At 31.0% G+C, this 27,065-nt stretch overlaps 1 protein-coding gene across 7 annotated transcripts in view; it reads right to left on the bottom strand.

Moving 5' to 3' along the window:
• LOC113378477 (muscleblind-like protein 1) overlaps nt 1-27,065 on the bottom strand; it is a 248,109-nt gene that overhangs the window by 156,147 nt on the left and 64,897 nt on the right. For all 7 annotated transcript variants that reach the window (XM_026619005.1, XM_026619008.1, XM_026619010.1 and 4 more), the window contains one exon: nt 16,565-17,513. In XM_026619005.1, the coding sequence (XP_026474790.1) occupies nt 16,565-16,750 (186 nt within the window). In that variant the 5' untranslated portion in view covers nt 16,751-17,513. The remainder of the gene's footprint in view (nt 1-16,564; nt 17,514-27,065) is intronic.

The following is a 27,065-nucleotide window of genomic DNA, read 5'->3' as shown; positions in this document are numbered from 1 at the left end:
ACAAAACAAAGTATGTGACATTTTTATATGCCTCTTGTAGAGGGGATTGGGTAGGGTTGTGATACTTTTTTTAAAATCATGAGTAGTTTTGTTATTTTACCAGTTATCTGGAAAAAAAGTAAATTAAATGATAATTTGAACATTTGTCTAAATAAAAATACTTAAATACTGTCCTTAAATACGATTGATTAGTCATAAAATAAAATCATACAAGAAAAGGGCGAATGTGACAACCGCCCACACCCCAGGAACGGTTGTGACAGGCATAAAAATAGATTGAAAAACGATAGGTATAAACACAAAAATTAAGACTGTTATTGTCAAAAACATACTAAATCTTTTTTCCCTTAGACCCTTTCTCAAAATCAGTGTAGTTTAGCTGTTATGACGACTGTCACTATCGTACCCAATTTTCCTTACTATTTCACAAGCCTTTAAAAAAAAAATAAAAACAAATAATTCATCTGGAGCTTAAAAAGACGCTTAATTTTTATAATTTTAAATATAACTCGACGCTAATAAGTAAAGGAAAATAAGTAACAGACTATTTTCGCTATAGTGATGCGTCCCTGTTCGCGCGAATGTAATAGTGTCAGAGTGTACGCGCGTTGACATTATCGCTAGCTGGAGGCCGTGACATTAGAGCCGCACCCTCAGTTGCGCTGCTGGCCTTTACAAATGTTCAAAGCTCGACCTGTAAGCTCTATGTGTTTGTGTACACCCAAAAAGCACTACTTTTAGAAAAAGTTCAAGAATCATAAAGAAAACTTACATACATGATTACTGCATCACTAAGAAATAATAGGAACCATGGAAATCGATTTAAATTATATTAAACATCAATTAAATCTGCGGAGCACAAAATTAATTCATTAAAAAATGGATTTGAGAAAAATTAAATATTTTAAACGATTGAGTAAAAGTTGTTAATTTTAGTCAATAAATGTTTATTTTATCTTACGACTAGAAGTGAAAATAAAATTTATTACACAATCGTTCATCAGTTTTTTCAGGTTGAATCCAAATTTATTACACTCCCGTAATATTTTTTATTTGTTTGTCCGAGTTTGGTAAAAGTTTACTTAAATCCACGCTAATGAACAAATAACTCTTTCTGAAGTAAACAGTTTTTATCAACCCCTACTGATATCTTTGAGCGCAGACTGTTGGAGCACTTTTTGTTATGTGGCTTTAGCAAGTTGTAATCATGGTGCCTGAATTTCCTGGAAAGTTCTGTGCGGTATTGACTTTCAAAACCGAAATCCAAGGAATTTGTGAGTGATTGATTTCAGACGGTTTTAAACACTAATCTCAGTGATGTATTGCGCAATTATTTTTGTGCATAAACATATATTTATCATTAAAAGTAATTCAAAAACAATATGAAAATTAAAAAAATAATAAAAATTTCTGAAATCAAATAAAACTTTAAGGTTCCATAAAATAATCTAATAAATCAAATCTACAGCAACTTTACCAAACAAAAATAGATATCCTTTTCGCAAATTAATTTAACATTCATGATCTTTACAAGGTTTCGCCATAGCATCATAGCGGATTGACTTAAGCGTTGTGAACGTATTATTTGTCTGCACATGTAAGTTCTTGTATTTGTGCGCGAGAACATGTTCTATTCTCTCATGAAAGCGAAATCACTACTAGCTTGACACCCACAAAGCGGTCTGGTAAAAGTGCCTCGGGCGCGAAACACACCCAGTCGCATATCGCAACAAACACAGCCATCGCACACTCATACGTCACACATCGATGACATCCACACACAGATCTCATCGTGTATTTATACCTCTCGTCTTACCTTAACATGTTGTTATTCACAAATATATGTGTCACGGATGATCACATTATTATGTACATATGTAAAACAAGAAGTTCTGCACCCTGAACTTCCTGGGGCGTTTTGAGAAACGCGAGATAACTCCGATGTGATGTTTGCCAGACATGTGTATGCACGCACAGATCAAAAATTTCATATTTCATTCACAGATGATTCCTTTTTTAAATTTAGTTATCACGCAAAGCAATATTATTTCTAGCCCCGCTGAACTTCTAAATCTTTGAAGCGAATACTAAGCAAATTTTTATATGCATTTTCTAGGGAAGTTTTCGATCTGCTGTCTAATTTGATAGTAGTTTCCGATTTTGGTGCTGCATGTAACTTGATGCAATATGATAAGATTCGGATATAAAAATTTAATTTTAAGCTTTCTCATTACGGATCCTAGTGTTAGCTAACTCTAAGCTAAATAAGATTTTAATATTACATATCAATAATTCGTTAAGCATTTTTTTATTTCATCGAGTTCATCATACCTTATCAAATGCTTGCTCAAGATCATATTTTTATCATATATGATCAAAAGATTCTACTATTCTATGACATTGTTGGTTCATGGAATTGACAGCACCGTCTAGAAATTTCACTAATTTGTAAAAAAAACTAATCATGTTGATATAGTTTTATAATCATCATTATCTAATATATTATATAATAATTATTACACAATCTTCCGCACACTTGATAAATTACAAATGACCAAATAATAAAAAAGAGATGTCATCCAAGAAGCCAAATAAAGACGGGATATTAAATGAAACCTTTTTCTATACAATCACAAATAATTAACAAGCATGTAAGATTTCTCACTTGATAGTGAAACATTAAACACCTTTAAATTTAAATTTACATTATATTTCATTAAAATAATTAAAGAAAATACTTTTAATAATGATTATTATACCGGGTGGTCTTCTGTAACATTATCCATTCCCGGTTTAGTAATGAAATTACTAGTGACTCAACACCTCATGCATTGATGTATTCTTCCATATATTCATTCATGGCATACGAATGTATTTAAAATTTATGAATTGTTATCAAAGCTTTTATTTGTTAAAACATATTTTATATATAAAATAAATTCAAAAATATAATGCAAACAAAACTAGCGCACTTACGACGTGAACAAAAACGGAAAATCTACAGTGTTGCTTCTTGTCTTTCAACGCTATTATTGAAATATATTAAGCAAATATACGAGCTATCTGATTATTTATTATTGGCAACGTTAAGAATTTTTTGAGATATATTATTTATAAGACTACGCGCGTATCAAACGTACATTAGTTATTGTTAGTCAATCGATCAATCAATCTGTACATATGTAATGTTACAAATGCAAACTATCCGTGAGAATACATTTATCCGAAACTATTTGTTTATTTAAATTATTTCATGGCGATTAAAACGTGTGTGTAAATATTAGTATAACGATTGATTTGTCGATGATCGGCGGCGCAACGATAGAGAAGGAAATTTGCAGTGCTTGCAATCTACGAGTTATTATACCATAGAAAAACTTTACAATATGCAATATGACAGTACAAAACATTTAGTAGTTAATTGATTAAACAATAACATGATAATGCGTTTAAATTCTACAAATGTAAAGCGTGTATCATTCAAACTATATTTGTTTAAAAAACACGTAAATATTTTTGCAATATAGCAACAATTTTTGTAAAAATATGTTTATATAATTTTAAATATTTGAGAAAAAAATACATTTTTAATTTTCTCTACAATCATGGGAATGCTATAGAACATAGCCTATAACTTACAAGCTTTGGCTGTTATAAAAATGAATAACATTAATAATAATAAGAATAATAATGTTATAATAATTTATTATTTTCTATAGATGGTAAAATTATATGCATTCGTTTACGCCAGAGCAATCATGTGCATTGTGAACAAGAGAAAAAAAGATCAATATGCCTAGACCATATTAGAATATGATATTTTCATATGATCAATATGAAAAAAAAAACGAGAATTTGTACGAATCGATCATTTGCAACTTGTAATTGCATTAAATATATAAGTATAATTTATTCTAATTAAAGCGTTATTAAATCGAGACGGTTTAGGTCCTGTGGAATTTCCAAGTGGAAATCGTCCTTCGTGGACATAGTTGCATCATACAATCATATGCACACTATTAGACATAAGAGCTAATATATAAAAAACCCCATACATAGGAGAATGATGAACCGATGGGTTGCTTCTCATATCAATACCTTAGGTCATAAGTCATACACAAAAACAGCTTATAGAACATTAATAAAAGTAAGAGTTCTGATTGCTGTGGAAACAATAAAAAAATAAAAAATAAAAATATCTGGTCCTTCAACTAATCAAGAAAAAAAAAACAACACAAATATTACATATTTTGTTTTTTTCAACAGTGCAAAAGTTCCTGATATCCGGTATGGTAGTAGCAGAAATCCGTGCGATTGCGATAAATCTCCATGTTAGACCACCGCCGCTGTCGAACCGTCGAGTTTTCGCACCGCCGGCCGTTTTACGCAACCCATTATAACTGGGTAATGTGAATAATTGAGTGAATTCCTGAGTCCACGCGACACCATTGACGGGACCGAGCCACAGAACGGCACAATAATATGAAATGATGTGATGCGACGGCGAGCGTCCGCGCGCGCCTCGTCCATCGTAATTGACGCGCATTGCAATTTATGTCCCGTCGACGTTCGATTTACATAGGTATGCAAAAGACAAAGATTATGTACACAATTGATTGAGAGCACATTCATGTATGTGAAATTGTAAGCATAATATAAATTATGCAATTGAAATCGAAAGTGCGATACCTCTCCCGTACGTAGGGGAAGCACAAAGTTTTTGAAAAATATTAACGAAAGTAAGTGCTTTCACGTGCACACACACACACACATATATATATATATATATATATATATATATATATATATATATTTCAAAGTAACTAGCAGCCCATTCGTCGAAATAAAAAAGGTATAAAGTGTAAATACTTTTATTTAAATATATATATATATATATATATATATATATATATATATATATGTGTGTGTGTGTGTGTATATATTATAACGGGGTGATAATATTAACCTGAACTGTCCTGAAAAAGTCATAAAATAATTATCTCACAGTGTTTTCAATTTAAGAGCTTTTAAGTGAAACCTAGAGTTTTGGTGAAATAATCACTATTTTTCGGTTATTGTAGTTAATTTTTACCAATTTTGTCCTTTTAAACTTTGGAACCGTAACCACAAATAACATTTGTACGGTCACCGGATAATAAAGGTTAATACTATCACTCCGTTTCGACTTGACGTCAAGTTCTGGGTTACCCTGTATATGTATATATATATATATATATATATATATATATATATTCGTGTGTGTATAAATATATGCACGCACCGATTTAATTTACCAACTGAGAAAATGCGAAACGTTGTAAACAAAGACAAGATGAGGTACGCAATTGAAGAAATAAAATTTGAAATCTTATCAGCCGTAATTCAAGAAGGTGACAAGATTAGGTCGATACGCGAGAATGCCACTTGTAAATTCCTAAATTGAATTAGACAATTCCGGTGAGTGGTTCATCTAATCAGAGAAGTGCTACACCAAGAGAGACCGAATGATAAACAAAACAGGTCGGATTCCTTAATATCTCGGTAGTAGCAATTCAAACCGTTGACTTTACTTAAACGAATCAAGTCATTACCTATTACCAATATTTTACTTTTAGTTAGACGAACACGCTTCATATTTTATACCTCTAAATAAGTAATAAAACATATATAATTGGATATAACAATACACAACTCTATCAATTCGTAGTATTTTAATCTGATTTTATTATAGACGATATTTTTATATAATTATTAATCAAGTTGCCAAATATATAAGTCCACTGAAAACTACATAAGAATACAAAACATTCAAGAAATGTACGATACCAATATACAAATATTATTAGTATAAAATCAAAAAAGTCATAAAATTATACCATTGGGAAACATGACCAATGCGATAAACTCAAAGATGCATTCAACACTATAATTTGAGGTGAACAAAATGTTACAGCAGAAATACAATAAAATCGATACAAAATGTACATAAAGTATCAAAAAGTATTAGGTAACAGTGCATGTTGTTTGAAGCAAGACGTAATAATAAATAATAAACAATATGATATTTATCCTGTTTTAATAATATTTTAATTTGAACAGTATCACAAAAGCATATTTGCAAATATCACTTGCTAATTTTAAGTTATAGGTTGTTTGTTAAATTTAAAAATGTAGGCAACTCTAACGTAGCTGTTAAGTGCCTTGTGGTACGACAAAAATGTTTTCGGACCTTCGGTACGTTAATTTTCATTTGAAAATATGAGCCTGTCTCTAGCTCAAAATAGCAATTCCAGGAAAACCTCACACTGAACTTCTGATTCCTGTTGAAGTTTAATAATTGTTGCAATAAGAAAGATAATGTTATATTTAGCTTAGCATAAACATATTTACTTATGATACAGCTTTGTGCATCTGAATATTAAATTTCTATATATAATGGGGTACGTTGTGATCACCCAAATGCATTAAGCGTGATTTGTAACTGGCTCGTCGTCTCATTGTCAAGCCAAATGTTAGCTGTTGTCCCGGCTAAACAATAATGTTGTGTCGTGTCTACACGCCGCTGCTTTTGTGTTCTCAGGCGTAGGCATTCAGGGGATTCCAATGTCTGTAGCTCGGACAATCACTTCTAATACACCACCCCTAGAGCATTCGACGATTTCTTTTTATACACAGTTTGTCTTTATAGAGCGGTAACGATGTTTACAAGGCCCTATTACACTCAATGCGATCAAGAATCATTGTAATTTATTACCGTAATTCGTTATCATTGAATACATAAAACAATGAATTACATTAAAGAAAAAACTGAATATAAATCAAATTGTAACGCATAATGTTTATTGCAATTCAATACAATAAACTACAGTTTTTCCGAAATAAATTATTATACTAATTTATTTGTACTAAAATCGATTCTTATTCATATTAAATAGAAACCGAAGTGTACACATATTCAGGGACAATTACTATAGAATGTAAATAGCTAGGCGGGTTGCATTATCTCGTGGTGTCATTCATGCGAGCATATTTTCCCGGCAGAGTACATCTCTCAAACGATAAAACGTAATAAATTTTCATTCGCGTAGAGATAAACAATAAAACACATTACTGAAAAGCGCGGGATATACGAAGCTAAACGTACATAATTTCGTTTGTCCGATTCGCAATAGCAAAGTCCATGAAAAAATCAAATTTAATTACGCTTCGCATTGCGCTAGCGTCCAGGCTGCTGGTTACAGCGAACCTATTTACATATGGTGTTGTTCTGCTGTAGCATGTACGTTACTGCTGCAGGAAAGATATTTGGTAAAATAGGTTTGATAAAAAATACGAATTATTTGTTATTGTTATTATTTTATATAAAAATTATTATATAAAAATCACTAATTTCGAAAGTAAAAAAATATTGATCTATTAATTCGTAACAGCAAAATTGAATCTATTGGTACGCGCGGCAGTGCGTGAGATGTAAGGGTCGTGCATGGTGGCTAAGTTTAATGACTTGTATGTGACCAGCAGCGTCCAACAATAATGCATAAAACGTGTAGTACCAAAGCATTCTATAAGTTGCGATTAGAGTAACGCGCGTTCTCTGCTCAGAGCCGCATATGAACCGCGAAACGTCCGTAAGCCAGTGTCAAGTCTGGATGTTATATGGAGCAGCAATAAATTATTGCAAAACCGCCGGTCAAGATACTATGCTGCTACGTTTCAAACTTTACAATATACAATATATTGCTGTAGAAAGTATAATGTCCAATTTCGAATGAAGAATTGTAGCTGATTATATCTAAATGACCCAATAATTAAAATTTCATAAAAAATGCAAATTTTTATCTTAATTTCAGAGTCTTTTGGAATTCTTGCATACGGATATTACAGAAAAAAATTAATCACAGATCCTTACCAACGTATATTTATAAGTTTTAAATACTTTGATAATGCGTTCTAAATGCCTAGTTGTTAATAATTAAAATTAATAAAAAAAGAATAATCTCGAAAACTCCATGAAATAAATCAATATTTGTTGCATTTGATACAATAGTCTAAATGTGCAAAAAATCCATAAAATTTGTTGTTCTTTGTTTAAAGTCCTTTGAAGTTTTTCAACATACGCATATACAAATACACAATATATATATATATATATATATATATATATATATATATATATATATATATGAGTGAGTTCTTGAGGGCGATACATCAAACAAAGAAAAGCCAAAGCCATATATATATATATATATATATATATATATATATATATGTATGTGTGTGTGTGTGTGTGCGTGTGTGTATACATGTAATTTGTGTGTATATAAGTATATATCATAATTCACGGCTCACCTAACATTAATTCAACTTTATTTTTTACTAATAGATTATTAAATCAGTAATAAATAATTAAGAGCGAGGTCAATAACAAATAATTAGAACGAAGGAATCTCATACGATTAGTAAAGATGAAAGCTTCCGGTATTCGCGATGGCCAAGCACAATTTCAGTAGTTAATTCATTCGACCGTTCTATATCGGGTATGATGACGGCACCATATAGCTCGCCTTTCGTTATACATAACAGCCAATAGAAGACTTGATATTTTCGGATACCATAAAATTTGAAAATAAATGTTCGCACCATTTCAACAGCATTATAATTATCATCCGCCAGAGTATACAAAAACAGATTCACTTTCATCAAATAAGTTTACTGTTGTGGCACAAAACAAAGAGCATTAGCGTTTGCAAATAAATCAAGTTCAATATTTCAATTATCAACCATAAGTTATCAGCGATAGTTATTCAAATTTTGAGTGTAATAGAAATACATTTTATTCAGTTTTGTGTTTCTGTGTGTAATACTAGTCACAGTGTACTAGAGTTAAAATAAAAAGAAAAAAAAATATGACTAAACATCATAAACTTTGATCCTTCGCTGGTATCTCATTCACTATTGGTGTAATAATTAAAGGAATCTTGGCATCATAATCGCATTCTAATAATATTCAGAATAAAATAAAAGTCATCATAAGCATTTAAAAAAATCGTATTTGAGACGCGCATATGTTCATGATCATGCAGATTGCATGCAGATAGCATATTCGCATAGCACCGATGGAGGCTGCAAACAAGAGAACAACAAAGGAGCAAACGCACACAAAGATGATATGAGAGGTGCAGGTATAATCGTGAATTGGACGGCGCTGTCAGTGACATGGACTCAAGCAATGCAGCTCGCTCCATCAAAACTAGCAGCAGCCGTAGAAGAATATGTTGAGTGGACGTCTCAATGATTGCACAGTTCGTAGACAGCGTCACATTCAATAAATGAAAATGCGTCGCTTTCTGCGAACAATGAATATTTAAATGGAAATAATGTACGAACGCAGCAGGACGCGAATACAAATAAAAGCCTTCAACATTTCACCACCCCCTTGCATTATCCATTTTTGTAGGCTGTATTTCTACATCATCTTGAATTGAATTGCATTCTGACTATATAATCCAAAACAATCACATATTATCGACAAGGAGATACTTTCTCTAATAACTACACTGTTCCGAGACTCGCGTTTGCTCCAAGCAAAACAGGTTTGCCAATGCTATAAGAACGTGACCAATGCTAAATTTATTGCACTCCATGCCAGACACGAGCCCACTGACCGTATAAGTTTATGATATAAAGCGAGTCCAGTATCATATATACAAAATTTTCTCATTAATAAAAATAAGAAATCACAGTATACGTCACTATGCGCCGCGTGTCAAGTCTACTTAACCAACTGTGGCGTGCGTCCGTGAAGATAAGAACGGTACTTTGGTCGGCTAATTGGCTATTCACTTTTTTGAATTGATAATTATGCGAGCGAGAAAATTATAATGTTCTATATTATATATAAAATACTCATAAAATTTTATCAGGCGAGACGAAAATCCACCTGCCGCACAAGATGATAATGATCTTATAAAAAGATATTACCAATTTTGGGAGATAATAAACACAATATGGATTAATTATTAAGCAATTAACTTGAACTTGGCTTGGTATAAAAAAACATCATTTTCTTAATATGAGAATTAGAAAACCGCATTTATGAACAGACGTGATTCAGGCAGGCGTTAGCAAAATAAATTAAAATATAACCATACAAACATGTCAAATAAAATAAAAAAGCAACTTGCGAACGATGGTGGAATTATTCACAGACGCGCGATGGTTCATTTAAAACTTCTCGATTGTTTCAGCTTATACGGTTTATTACAGGCTTTACGACCGACACAATAGCGCAAGCAAAATAAAGGATTACATTTCGATATTTTACGACGCACCACTTGAAAAATAAAAGACCTAACATAACAATAAAAATTAAATGCGTGAACTCAACAGAGGTGAACTGCAAATATTTCGAAATATATTTACAAAAACTAACCATATGAAGTGATTTATGTATGTGAATAACAATAAATACTAATGATTATATTTAAGAACTCAATAAGGTAGGACATATAATTTACTTGCCTCGGTGAATTATATGATCTAACAATTGATATAAAATTAGGAACATTGACCATAAAATACGCCTATCTATAGTACTTGAAAATGTTCGACAAAAAGACACACAATTTTATTATGATAAGCCATAGATATAAAAACCGAACGTACTCCACAGCAAAAAAAGGTTTTCAAGATTGTCTCTCATTCTAGTTTTTATAATAAAATATAAGATATGTAATATATAATACACCAGGAGCCTGTATGCAAGACCGGAGTTTATGTATTACGGATAACCATGAAAGTAATAATAATAATCGCTATAATGGCCATATAAATAAATGGCTCGTAATACGCTATGAGGTAGCTGGGTCACGTACGTGTTTTGGAGAAAGGGGGCCCAAGGAATAATGGCGACCAATACGACTGGCGGAGGGTGGTACATGGGACCAATCACAAATGGGTCACTTATAACAAGATCGGAAAATGGTCTCACATAAAGTGTAAGCATGTCCTATAAAGAAACTATTTTATTTAGCTCGTACTATTCAGTTAGGAAATTCAATAACGACATAATTGATATATATATATATATATATATATATATATATATATATAAATGCATGTTTGTATAGTGCGAAAGATCCAGTGAAAATATCAGCAGAACTAACTATATAAGAATAAATATTCCAGGTTATAACTGAACGATTTCTATAATAATCATTAAACCATAATAATATCACAATATTAGCTCTAACTTATAGAAAGAACCAGCTTCATGCGTACTTGCAATATCAATAGTTTGAGGCTAATGGTGCTTAAAATTCCTGTATAATCAGCGTAACAATATCATCATTTAAACGCATCTAGATCTTAAGTTTGCAGCAGAGTATATAATAATTATAACTAGATATGTTGTAGTAACTGATGAATAGACAAATTCTTTGCTGTACTGCCTAAGAATCCCTACTGCATCATCAAGTCATAGACTCTGCCCTATTACGGTTTCTTAATAACTAAAACTATAACCGAAATATAATTATATATGCTGTTCGCTGAATATAAACATATCACCCGTTTTACACGGAAGATAGGTTTCATGAAAAACCGTATAACTTGAAACTCTTGGAAAAACCGTGCTTAACAAAAATCGCTACAAAAAAGTTCTTTTTGTCAGATGTTAATACGATGAATAACAACCACATTGAACAAAAAATAAATATTATTTTAAGTAATATCAAAATCATTTAATATATTATAAAAATATTAATTATTTCAATAATAAAAAATAATTATATTATTTACTGACCTCGATCAATTATATATAAACACTAATTAAAAACATAGTTTAAAAACAATGATACTCATTGTTTTGGTACTTCAAACAAACTAGCTCATACACACATAAAATTTAGTTTTAATCATAAAACGGAGAGTTCCCATCTTATGTACATATTTCATCATAGACAACTAATATTTCGTAACTGTAACATACATTTTGCAGTATTGTATTTTCACAGTAAAATAATGGAAATGTTGTTGTAGATAGAAGCAAATTATAGTTTAGTGTTTATAATTTCATGTAAAGAAAATTCTTTTTCAAAAACCGTGTAAGATCTAAAACGTGTAAAACGAATACCGCGTGAAACTGGGGATAAGTGCACAATAATAAAAAATAATTATTAAGAAATGTTACATACAATTATAAATGAAATATCTGAAATATATTTAAGACAAATCTGTCAAGTACGATTTTAAAGTAAATTTGCACATTTAATCGACACATATTTATGAATGCAATTATAAAAATGTGTAAATACGATATATACACATAATCAAGAGCGTGTAAGTCAGAATGATACAAGTCATAGCAAATTCTTGAAAAACGAGGTAATTTCGAGGTTGCACGCCTTAGGGAATTACAATGCTACGGTGCAACGGCGCCATGAAGCGCGTTCTACGTCGTACTACGCTACGCGAGCAGACAGGAGGACGATGAAATGCGATTACCGCCGCTTTAACCGTAGTTCAGAAGCTACGATGACTCGGTAGATACGTGGATACGTGGAAAGGAGGCGGCGAACAAGACCGTTATTGTTCGTACCATTTGTACTTCGAGCACATGGAAAAACTCATGCTGTCTGATAAACGTCTCACAAAATTATATATATATATATATATATATATATATATATATATATATATTCGTATACATATTTCAGTGATTATACTGAATAAAATTAAAATTAAATTATATTACAGTGAGAATGAGACATTCCTAGTCTTGAAACGTTCGAAAAATTTAAAATATTTATTAAATAGTGCAAAAACAATGCATATATATATATAATATAATATATATATATATATATATATATATATATATATATTGATTGTTTCTTTTCCGAACAGTAAATGCAATAATAAAAAACAATTTGTTTTTTGAAGATGTTTAATAACGACGTTTCGGAACTAGATACGTTCCATCATCAGGTTTATTCTGTCAAAGACAATGTTTTTTTTAAACTATTGACTAACATTAATTTTTTATATAAAATTGAGAAGCAAAAATTATTTACCTGTAATAATTTATATATCCATATCACTAATATTTTTTGTTAAAAACACTCGAGTTTTTCCGAGGATATTTGTAAATGTTTTGACTTCACAAGACTTTAACACACTGATGTTATGGAGTTCTGTCGGCCAGATGTAAGGGATATGTACGGAATTTAGGCAAAAATAATTTTTTATGGCTTTTGTATTGGTAATTTACGAAAAATGGGAAAGCATTGCTTCAGCGAATGTTGAGAAATATTATTATGTATATAAACATGCACATACATATGCACACTTACATACACATAAATGTATATACGCTTTATTACTTTTTACACTGGTACATAATCCATTCCTTTATAATTTTTCTAAATAATCTGTAATAACCATCATTAATTAATGTTTGTCAATAGTTTTTTTTAAAAAAAACATTGTCTTTGACAGAATAAACCCTTCAAAAAACAAATTGTTTTTTTTATTGGATTTACTGTTCGGAAAAGAAACAATCAATATATTGAAAAAATCCAGGACTTATCTATTGAATATATAAACTCCTAACACAAATTTTCCTAAATTTTAGCAGTTTAGCAAATACTAAACATCCCTAACACTTTTTGTGTTTTGTATCATTTTCACATTTAAAATCTGTTTCACTATTAGTTAATTAACGCCCTGCACACAAAATTAAATATTTTATAACCATAAACACACTTTCATCTTGCTATCAGTTGTTAATGTGTCATAGATATTAAAATTAGCTGCATTATTTATCAGCACAAAATTACAAATAAATCTGTCATATCAAAGTTAAAAAAAGCAAAAATGCTTCAGAAAAATCAGTCAAAGCCTATATCTCAAATCAGACCCACCATTTCCAATTGCAAAAGTATCTCTTTATCGCCAACTCAAATATACATTCATTCATAATCATTACATGCATGCAATTCATATAGTTTCATTAGCATTAGCAAAGAGTTTCATTTTTAAAGTATTGAAACTGTTATAAAACATTTCTGTGGTGCTATATGAATCAACCGTAAAATTATTCTTGCGTAAAAAAATCATTCTTAATTTAAACATTTTGTAAACAATCTCATTATTTCTTTATGGAACTACTCTCGTGGGAGACATCCGACGGTTGTATGTATTTAAGAATGTAGTCTTCCCGGCTTAACGTGCAGCCCACATACAACGAATCGTGACGTAATATAAAAAACATCTGTCGTACATATTTTGTCATATTAAAACCTAGGATAATAATTCTGAATGTTTAGAGTAGAAATATGAAAGTGTTAAATATAAACCACAACATAAGTTATGATTTTTTTAAAGCATTAGTATATCACTATAACAAAAATTTTTAATAAATTATGGATCAACATGAATACAGAATCGATATTAATATTGTTCATATTAAGCATGCCGATATTGAAAGATACAAATTATTTTATATAGATATCATCCAAGCTCAAATGAAATAATAAATGTAAAAAATGTGCTTCAATCTGGATAGATCTTTGCTTGATTGACAGCTAAATCTTGGACAATGCATATTTGCAGAGGTGTCTTCTGGCTGATTTCAATTATTAATCCCAAAGTTAGTTTGGAAGATAATGTCGATGTGTCAACGCCCCGAATGCAGCACTCGAAACGGGCTCGGTGAGGAGAAAGTGCGTGACGCATTGGCATGTCACGGGCCGGATAACAAAGGCTTCGTTTCGTTATTGCGACCATATGGTCTTTTATGACGCGCCGGACTTAGATCGAGTTCATGTATACACGCGCTCATGTTCCATGAGAGAGGTAAAAGTCAGTTTGCAAGGGAATTTTTAAACGATCATCGCCATTAGTTTGAACCCACACAAAAACTGTCAGCTTGATTATATCCGCCGCTTAATCATGCAATTAACGAAACAAATGTAAAAAGAATATAAAACTATTCTCAAATTAATATTCAACATGAAGTTTTTATATGAATTAGATGAGCAAATTCAAAATGGAAGGTAAATGTAAAACATTCAATTTCACGTAAAATATCATTACATTTGCATAATTATTTTTAGATAGATAATTTTTCAATCTAATAAACATTAATTATTTTTTTTTAAATATATTCATCAAAAATTGGCTGACTTTTTTTTATTAAAATAATATCAGCCAAAAATCTTAAAAAAAAATCATTCCATTTCAACGGGAGAAGCATTCACCGATAGTGTTGTTTTTAATTTGGAGGAAATTGCGACACGTCTGATCATTTCCAATCCCATAATTTTAATAAACTTCCTTATCTCAGACACCGGATATCTCATCCCATGAAATGAATCAAGAGAGGATTTATACGACAGCAACGAAAGCACGGTGTCAACCGACTAAAACGAAACGAGTGGGAGATGTGTAGGCAGTCGAATTTCTATTCTACACCATGAATGATTCTAGATCTTTAAAACATCACCCACGTTTACCTCATTATTATTACTAATATTTTTTAATGAGAACTGTTTGTTTTACATGATCCGAAGAAATGTTTTATTATAATAAATTTTAAAGTGTAATTTACGTGCATATATTATGATATTCATAGTACTAACAAAAGCTTTAATAGAAAGATGAATAAATTAAAAAAATTGACCAAAATTACTTTCAACGCGGTGTTAATAAGTATAAACAAAGAAATATGAATAAAATTTCTAATGGAACGCACAAATATGGTCGGTTATGCCTAAGCACTTGAAGTGTTAGGGTGGTTTATGCTACGGCTTCAACTTCAACATTCGCGTGAAACGTTTTTGATTAATTAAAACAGAAGGAAAAGACAGAGGGACTCATCCAAGCGGAAGAAGGGAGTGCAAACCCAAAGGTAAATATTTAGGAGCGGCGCGGCGCATGCCAGCGCGTAGATTGACTTAATGCTGATACAACGGCGACCAGACGATCCGTATTCTGTCTCTGGGAGCGGTCTGATAATAAATAGAATAAGAACAAGTTGACTTACAGCCAAACTAGTCGTTTATCATATGGTCCATAGTATTTGTTCATTTAAAATTAATCATTAATAAAAAAAACATCAATTAACTTTTATCAATTCAGCGGAGCTTCACACATACCTCGACGAAAAGTATGTTTATTCATCAATTAATTATAATAATACATTTAACTTTTTAGAAATAAATATCATAAAGACACATTTTTATATGATAACCTCATTGACTCATAGCGATAACAACATTTGATTTAATTATAAATATCAAAACATTAGAGTTTATATAAATATGACCTCTAATTTATTATTATTGATATGAACAACTGGTAAGTAGACCTTGAATACAAAGGTAGTGATGATACTCAAAATAATTGTACAGTACAAAACTAAACAATAGCGAAAAAAATCTAATTGTAAGGGTAAGTGTAATAGACGCGATTTCCCTAAATATATCTTGTGTTTTCGTAACGCATACGTAAGCGATAGATATGTTTAATGTACAGATGTGGAATATGCTTCCCTGAAACTTACCTTAATACTGTCGTAACAAGCGGTAACTCGTCCGTTCTGCACTTCTACGTTTGGTGGCGGGTGTGCAAACTTGCACTCGGTGTCCGGTCGCGAACATTTGTTGCGCTGGAACTCGCGGCACACTTCCAGTTGTAGCCACCGCGAGTCCTTTCCATTTAGAAGATTGTTCATATTGACCATTGCCATGACGAAACTCTGCTGAGCTTTTTATACCGTTGGCTCACACGAATATAATTTTGGGGTAGAATAAAAGGGGGACGGTAAAAGTCAAATATATAATAAAATTAACGAGTATCAAAATGTAACAAGACGCTGCGAGGAATCGTCTCTCGCAGTCAATGAAAAAGACTGCACAACCGTCGCAGTTTATAATGTTCAGATGTATTATTTGAAAATACAAACGCTAAGTGGATTCCTATGCTGCTTCATTTATGACAACATATATAGTAGCTATTATTCCACAAAAATATACTATAAATATATACGTCTTTTTTATTACATGTGGTTAGAATAGGTCGATATTAACAAACACATCAGTTAAAACAGTTAAAATATCACACACGACATCGAGTTCAAACTTCGAAATCAATATGGCTTTTCTCTTTAAAAATATTTAATATTTTTATATTAAAATACAGAGTAACAATTTTAAAATATGGCAAACGGCGGACTAGAGTGTAAGAACGATCCAGAACTTAGTTTCTTGTAATAAAAATATTTAATATTCTATCATCAAATTTATATCACACTTCGTTATTATAGCTATTTAACGTTTGTGCTAAAATCAAATTTTTTTTTGAAAATTGATTCGCAGCCGAACGGAGTTGCGCGTAGGGTAGGTGAGGGAGCTCAAGCAATTAGGCAATTTCGTTTAAAGGTTGTGTATTTATTTTGAATATTGGTGTGTATATGTGTGCTTAAGAAGCGTATCTGCTAAGCCGGGTCAGGTCTGAAAGAAACAGAAAAAACAGTATGTTAAGCTAAAGCTCAATAAGCAGAATATTTTCTAATCTACATAAGCTAAATTATGATTTTATTACTAATACCTAATTAGCATCTCCATTATATGGCATTTTCAGAAAATTGGTTACTTCATAAAAAGCATGGGATTGAGTTACAATAATAGAATTATATCTAATAGTAGGATAAATACAGATAACAATATCGTTAGTCAAAAAAGCTTCATAAAATTAAATAAGCAAAATATATTTATATGATAGCATTTTATATTATTATCATTAGTACTCATCATTATGATACAGGTAATATCTTATCATAGGGTTCAAAATATTTGAATTGCACGACATAAAAACGTGTTCGTTCTTGGTAAAACAAAAATATAAAATTCTACAATAAAACAAAATTCTAATTGCGGTTCTCATAGCACAATGCAGCTAATTAGAAATATAAGAAGTATAGAATAAGGTTATGCATGATTGTCGCAACCAGTTTTAGCGTGTTGTTATTTTAACAAATTAATATAGAGATTAATTAAAATATATAATAAAGAGATTCGAAGTGTCAAATAGTACGGCCCCAGAGGTATCTTTTTTATTTATGCAAAAAAGCAGATCCTATAGTTTCTTTGCATAATGCGAGCTCGATTCGCATACCTATAAACAAAAACAAATTCTTGCTATATTTATAGCAATAGTTGGACTTTCAATACATGCTTTGCAATGTTATTTGTATTGATTTATGGAGCAGAGATTGCATTAATTAACATATTTAATATTAGTCCCTCGACATCATTGTGTTTAATTATTTCATGAATATACAAAACTAATTATTGCCGGGCAGTTATAAAAATATGCATGCCAATTAAAAACATCATAAGTTGATTACAATTAAGTCGCACTGTATTGCTTATAAAGAGTTTCTAACTTTAGGCTACGCAAAAAAACTGTTTCAAATAATATAGTTATTATCCGGATAGTGATATACATGTATTTATTTCAGCAAGTACATCGCCATCAAAATAATTTGCATTGTAAGTGATAAAATAAACATGTAATATGCAAATTATACAATTGTCCCAACCATTTCTACAAATAGATGTAAAAGATCAAGGCTTATATTACTAGCCCACTTATATTTTACATTTATAAAAAAACTGGGCTCAAGACGATCACTAACTAACACATCATGGAGAAGTACGCGATAAAGTAAGTGCAATTGAAAAGAGCAAGAAACTAAATACGTGATAATATGCCTAGTTTAAATCAAGTTCTCACTTTTTATTGCTCATACATTGCGATAAAATATGCAAATAAAATGATATTAAGAACTAGCAATCACAGATGTAAACAATGTTGTTCTTCATAACTTTAAATGAAAATACAATGAGTAATTAATTGTAGTGAAATTGCTATCTCAGAACCGTAGAAATTTTTATGTGTACGAGACTTTTTATTTATATATTTAATTTTCGCACATTAAAAAAGTCGAGGTAATGGTTCAGTCCAGTAGGTTTTAATTATCTCTGCATGAAATGCACAGACGCATCAGACTGTGAAGTTGAGCATCGCGCACACGAAGCCCGTCGAGACGAAGCGCGATGCAAAATAAAATGTGCACAGCAAAGGTGAAAGAACCAACATCGAATGTTATCTGAACATTACTATACGCCAGGTTGAAGGTATTTTTAATGCGGTAACGACGATATGTATCTATAATACAATGAATATGTTTCTGCCATTCAGTCTGTGCGATGATAATTATACTATGTTATACCAAGATAGGGTTTACTATCAGACGACAAACATCTACCCGTGCATATTAAAAGCTTGAATAAAATACTCTTCAAATATATATAAGTCGTTAATACATTTGACCCGACGGTAAATTAGTTTAGATCGTCGTTCACATATACGGAGCTAGTGATATTTTATAGTTCGTGATGTCATAAATTCAATGAACAATAATACGCTTCGTTTAATTTCTGATTGAGGAATTTGTAATGTGCGCCAGTATAGCACATCAAATAAAATGAGATCACGTATATAAGAATTCATTTCAGATTGTAATACAAAGGATTTCATTATTAATCAAAGAAATAATTAACTGTAAGTGTATTCGTTATTTTATACTATTATTGCAAATGTTCAGGCCTTCAGATTACTTGAAGATATTAAAAAAGGCCAATAATGTATAATTCATGAACGAAACATCTTGCTGTTAGTTAAAAAAAATCATGAAATATCTTGAAAATGTTGATGCCATTGCATAGACTTGATGAATATTACCAATTTCATTTAAAATATAAAACAAAACTAATTGTATGTGGCATATGCATTAAGTAAACTTTCATGAACTTTCCAATATGTGTGAATAATTGGCTAATAGAATTTAGATTTAGCAACTGCTAAAATTATGATACAATTTTGAAACTTAGACGTAATTATTTATTATAAACCATTAATGAATTTAATTAAAATTTATATTATAAAGTTTATATTTTAGTTCTACTAAATTTATATCTAGTATTTATCGGCAGAAAAAGGTACAAATTTGCAAGATAAACCGTATATCATCATCGCCCATCGTGTATGTATTATCGTGAAAAAAATGTTATATTGATAATTTTTTCCACCGTTAATCCAAATTAAAATGCTATCTTGTACGTCTACGTGTATATATATATATATATATATATATATATATATATATATACAGTCATTTATGTTTATCAAACAAGAACAACTAGTCAATATAACATAAAGCAATTCATTTTGTTGATAAGTCCAGTCGTACTATTTCAATCACACATACAATCCTCAACATATGACCTTGTCTGATTAATAATAAAACTCATTATGGACAATCAGCTCAGGAATATGAAACATTTGATTTGCCATTTTGATAAACTTGATTAATTACGTTTATAAAAATATATTAAAGAAAATTATAATCTACATATATATAAAAATAAGTCGGGTTTTCTTTCCTGACGAAATAACTCCAGAACGCACGAACCGGGTTCGACAATTTTGCATTCTTTGTAAAGGTCTCGGGCTTCGCAAGGTTTATAGCTAAGATTACATATTAAGAAATTAGTGGTGCATGGCATCGTGCCTTAATGCAAGATTGCAATTTCCAGTTCGCCTTGCGTTCGCAATGACAACTAACAAGTCGCAAGGCCAATCGCTTATTGTTTGCGGGATAAATTTCAAATAGATTATTTAGAAAATCATTGTTTTTCACATGGGCAGTTATACGTTGCCTGTTCACGAGTTGGAAAACCATCCGCTTTGTTTGTGTTAACGTCAGACCAAAAAACAAAAAATGTGATTTACCAAAGAGCTCTTCATTGAAACGGATAATTTGCGGATTCATTTTCATTTACTTAGAGAAGCTCAACTAAAAAAAATACTTCATTTTTGTAATCGAAATTAATTCATTACTGTTGTGCAATAAAATCAAATTTTTCCTTTTCAAATATAAAACAAACAAAAAATGTCTTCATCTTTCTCACGAAACCATCTGGTGGCGAAACGGAGTTCGTCGGGTTTGCTAGTTACGATATAAAGCAGTTAAATGAAAAATTAATACAATTGCGATCTCAATTCAAAACATTCATATTTCCATTAAGGGCTACACAAAGTTCAAATCAATAATTAATTCCCTGGAGAGAATATAAGAGCCAGAGAAGTAGTTCCTAATCTAATTTGATAGCTCGCATTTAATTTTTTTGCTATGTTCCAACCTGTTTAGTCTCGATTTTGCATCATTGAAATAATGTTACCTGGAACACGATTTGGAATAAATCAACATAATGTTGACTTCAAAATTAAGTAGTTCGCATCAACTGAATAGATATTCAAATCATGTAACATTTGTGCATAGCCGGTCAGAGGTTGAAACTTTGAATACGATAGGTATACTGAAGTCGAGCGAAATTTACATATGCCCGATGAGTCATGTTTGATTTATGCACATGAGAGTTGTGGCGTCACTGTTTTTGCATCCCTGACTGACTCATGACGACTCATACGAATATGAAAAAATAATAAAAATACGTTCACTAAATCTATCACTATTTTATTAAGTTACTTGATATTGCCTTCATGTGGAGAGCAATCTCTACATACGTTCAATGAAATTTCAATTATGAGATATCAGTGAGAATATTTGAAAAGTTTCTTTGTTCGCACGATCCCTCATATAATATATATATATATATATATATATATATATATATATATATATATATACATATAGATATACATACAGATAATAAGGGTTTGTTTAGTCGGTTTGCCGCATGGACTTCACGGTTAACATTTTTGTAAATTATATTTATTCTATATTTATATATACTATCATATTACCACCAAGCAATTTAGCCCCCAAAAAAATTTTATTGTTTTCTGATTATTTAATTAACACATTATATTATTATTTCATTTTTTATCAATTTTGATTATGGAATAAAAACTTTTGCATTAAATTCGTTGGTAAATGGCCTAAACAAGAAATGATGACAAAAATAATAGTATAAAATAAATATGTATATATATATATATATATATATATATATATATATATATATATACATACAAAACATTTAAATTAGCAAAGCAAAACTAATTGTTTCTATTGCATTTTAATGAAAGATTCATAATAACAATTGTAATGTGTAATGTACCATGAAAATAATATTCGTGATTCGTGATAAATAAATGTCAATAGCGGATGCTGTAAAACGAAAATATTTGTATCTGTTGCTCGCAATTAGCGCAACTATATTATTAATTGATTGCATTACAATATTCATAGCATTAATTAATCACTGATGCTGCAATGATAGATAATTATAAAATGAAATCATGAAACTGCACACATGATATGTGATTTATAATTTTAATAGCTAGGATAATATATGTAGGATATAAAGCAATGAGGGCGTAAAAACTAATATGTATATATATAGTATATAAGTAATATAAAAATAAAAGTAAAATGTAGTGTTATATATATATATATATATATATATATGTATGTATGTATATATAATGTGTATGTGTGTATAAATAGTCCACATGCAATTTTAAGCAATTATATCATATTTGATTAATTTCTCGGAAATAAAACTAATACGAATTGAATAAAATAGATTTGATCAAAATTTTAAATCAGTCGAACGTCAGAACTATTGAAAATCCAAGCAAAAACGAGTTTTTTAATCATTTTAGCTGCGTTTAATACATTGTTACTTTACCGAGAAAGCTTTTGAAATATTACTGCGCAATTATTTGAGAGTAATAGTAATGTAAATAAAAAATATATTTAAAACAAATTATATTATCAACCTTTAACGAACGTGCGCATTACCTAAAATCAACCTTTAACGAACGTGGCGGCATTAGATTATTTTAGAATATTTACAATCTCGCGAGTATGGCGGCATTCGTTCGTTAAGGGTTAAGATGTCCCAAATCCATATCTTTCAAAACAACACCCATAAAATATAAACCCATAGAAGAAACGTAGGCGAGACCTTCTCTCTGTTTGGAGTGCGGTCGTCGGACGTACTGCACGCAGCAAATCGGCGCGACAGTAACTAAATAAACAGTTCGTGTTATTGCATTCACTGAGAGAGGACATTTTATTTTTTGTTTGTTTTCCTTTTTAACGTGTTTTGTTGTTATGCGCGAACATGAAATATGTTTTGCGCAGCGTATAAATTGTCGCGCGGTGGTAGCCGCTTCAGGTTGGAATTACATGGGGCGCGGGTTTTGAGAACAATGATTGTGCGGTGACTTTACGCAAAGTGGCAATCCGCATGCAATTTCTTACGCGATAAACAAAAACACGGAAGAATATAAAATCAGTGGTCAAAATCCTGACATGTAGATTAACGTAAAATTGAGGAACATTATTATTAGCTATTGTAATATAATTGAGACTTTATATACGAACCAACAATATATAATTAATTCTTCTTCAATAAACGAGAATATTAGGCACAACAATCTTAACTTCAATGACAATACAGTAATAACTAAAATAAATGACATCAGTGCATTGCGAGTTAAAATCTGGATGTTGTGAATAGCTTCTTACATCATATAATATTACATAAAACAATTACCCACAATTATATCAGTCAATTAATACTCTTTAATATTTGTACGGAAATATTTATTTAATTAATTTTGATAGACGTGTATGAAATTATTTATGAAATGTACACTCTAAAATGAGTATTATAGCAACTGCTTGTATGGAAAATAAAATGAATTCCGCGTTATTTGGAAATAGAAAAATATAACACAAATTTCATTTAACATAACTCGTTCAGAAAGAAGTAATTTTAGAATATTTTTATTACAAATGCACATCGTAGTAGCTTGCTCAACATAGATCATTTGATACATATCGTCACGTACATGGTGACGATACACGATGCATCACCACGCCTTCGCGAATTAGTCATCATTGCGTCATCATAGAGATAATATCATGTCCATAAATCCATATTTCATACGAACCGAAAACAAATACATATTCACGCTAGCGAATAATAGATTGTGAACGCAAACACATATAAAATCATTGTCGCCTACAATATAACCCGCAATATACCACAGGTTGCTAATAAATCGTACGCTTTTTATATATGAACACATATATACATATATATTTTGGGTCAACTTGTGTTCGGTGTTGCATTCGCTTAATGCACAAGGTACAAACGCCACAGCTTGCATAAAAGCGAAACGTGGAAATATAAATGAAATGAAAATGTCATTTTATTTCGGTAATTCGTATTTGCAATAATGAATGCCAGTCCATTCATTCCAGTGTCAATATGTTGAATTTTTGATATGGATTTGTAACTAATTTGTTTCGATTTAATGCAAATATATCTACAATGAAGTAATTATTTGATGCAATAAAAATAATCAAATTTAAGATTCAATTGTATCTAAAATAAATTAGCAAAAGATATAAATAAACAATATTAGTTGCAGGTGAGCGTTAGCGGCGCCGAAATGACTATGAAAGCGACCGCTCATCGCATAATATTTGGTGAAATGATGCGTGATAATTATTCCTTGCATAATTTTACACGTATGCAAATCTGTTAAATACGCTCTCTTCGCTCCCTTAATGTATTTATAGCGGCCGAGGGCCGTGCCCTCCTCACATACGCGGCAGAAGGACGTCGCCGGCTTGATTCCGGGTTCATCTCCGAATAGTTTAGTATCTCGTGGTCAGGCCACAGCCCGCCAAGATTTGTGAGCTTTGATAGTGCTCTGTATTCGAAGCGAATATAAAAACTTTACGGAACGGCGAAAAAAGGGCGAACTTAGAAGTTATACTTATGTTTATTTAACTGAAGCCATGAAAATTAAATTTGCAGGCACTTATCCAGGAACTGATTTGTGACAAAATGTGATATATGGTTAAGCAGAACAATCTGAAATATCCTAACACCTTTTCCTGTTAATGCATTCTGAAATTTGAATTTCAATAATTTATTCATAAATAATAATTTATAATAACATCGTAAATGTTAGAACTAGAGAAATAAGTAAGCGTATTTTATGTCTAGGCAGTTGCTAATGGCGTGCGTCAACACTCAATAGGAAGCGGTCTTTATGGATATAGAGTGTGGTGCGTTTGTGTGTTACTACTTTGTTGATGCAGCTGTGATAAGATTTTTCACATCACGCGTATGCTAATTACTGCCACATGCCTTGAAATTGTGTACTTGTTAAAGAAAAGGATCGATCAATTTCACGGCTCATCTTTCATAAACCTAAATATACATCAATCTTCGTATCAATTTATTAGAACTGTTATTTTTGTCGATAATGACCTCACTCACCACTTCAAGGAAAGTGAATGAATAGTATGAAAGTGTGAGAATAGTGTGAAAAATACATGTTTGTAAATATTTCTTATTATCTATGATATTACTAAAACACAGCGCCCCTGTTTATCATTATCATTATCATTTAGTTCACACAATTTTGTTCTTTTAATTGAATGTAAAGAAATTATGCAAGCGGATCGCAGCTTATCAGAAATACTAAAACATTGCATTTACACAAGTGAAGCATTCTGTCAGATATTTTTGGTACACAGAAATTTAATTTGTATTATCGGTAGAAAATATATGTTACACGTTATCTAATCTAGCAGCGATAGGGAGAGTTCCCAAAAACATGTGATTATTTTGAAATGCCCGTTTTTATAACGCGCACAAATATTTTACCGAGACTGACAGCGAGTTAGCCTTGTGTGTTATCTCTATGCAAATATGTATTATACACATCTACATTTTTATGACAACATCTACATTTTTATGGCAACATCATTTAAGACAAGTAATTGCATATCTATCAAAAATCGTATTGAAAATATATTGATAGTGGGTACTAAGGTGGTACAGTAACGCTATAAATATGTAAAAAAAAGTTTGTCAAAAATGGTTTGTCAGTGACAATGATAATAAAAATATGATAAAAAATCTATTTACATAAAATTATGTGTACAGTAGTAACAACATGTAATTTAATATTTCATTAATTAATATAGTCATTAAGTAATTATGCAATATTAAGGGCAGTTTATCCTTCAGTTTCGTTTCAATGCGATAAATATAGAATCTAGAGGAAATGACGCTATATGAGAGAGCGCTCTTGAACAGCACATAGCCATAAAGAGATAAGAAGCGAGTTGCGTAGGGCCTAAACCTCAACTTGAATACAAAGAATAGATCGAGAACTCTTATTTACAAACAGTGATAATTATTTTGCAATTAAAGTTGCTAGCTTAGTGACCATTATCGTGATTGGAATTGTAATAATTCAATACTGCGTAGGCGCGAAGAATACACCTACCTACGCATACTCGACGAATTATAAATTGCATACTGACAGGAGAAAGTCAAAAAGCCAGTTGTTACATTCCATTTTACGCAATGTATTAATTGAACACACGGACGAGGCGATTGGTGACATGTCAATGCATACATAACTTTTCGCTCCATTGCGAGGTGCAGCACAAAAATAGTGAAAAGCGATCGGATGGGTTTGCTGATATCCAACGGAATATTATTGCATGAGATTAGTTACCATCCATATCCGAGCTATACAGCGCATCCAACACTAAATGTAGAGAGACTGCCATTATTGAAAATAAACTTTCAGCCAATTAATTAACTACACTTTTCTTATGCGATATGATGATGTTACGAAAATTTTTATTAATTTATTTTCTGAATAAACTAAGTAAATAATAAAATAAATATAAATTAATTCAGCATTACGTACAAATAAACATGGAAACTAATGAAAGGGTTGTGTCACATTTATTTACTGTCAACACATTTCAGCGAAGCAAAATTAAACCAGCACTTCAAACACCACGTTCTACATACATCATATTCGCATAAATGCTATTTTTATCTCATCTGGCGAATAACAGGAAAATGATTGTGTTACAGTCGCACAACCGCAATTATCATAAAACGAGACACAGCTGGGTA

This window comes from Ctenocephalides felis, unplaced genomic scaffold, assembly GCF_003426905.1.
Source record: "Ctenocephalides felis isolate EL2017-DRISC unplaced genomic scaffold, ASM342690v1 CF-g0.4_SCAFFOLD_01886, whole genome shotgun sequence".
NCBI classification, from domain to species: domain Eukaryota; kingdom Metazoa; phylum Arthropoda; class Insecta; order Siphonaptera; family Pulicidae; genus Ctenocephalides; species Ctenocephalides felis.
This window is presented reverse-complemented; position numbering and strand designations above follow the sequence as displayed.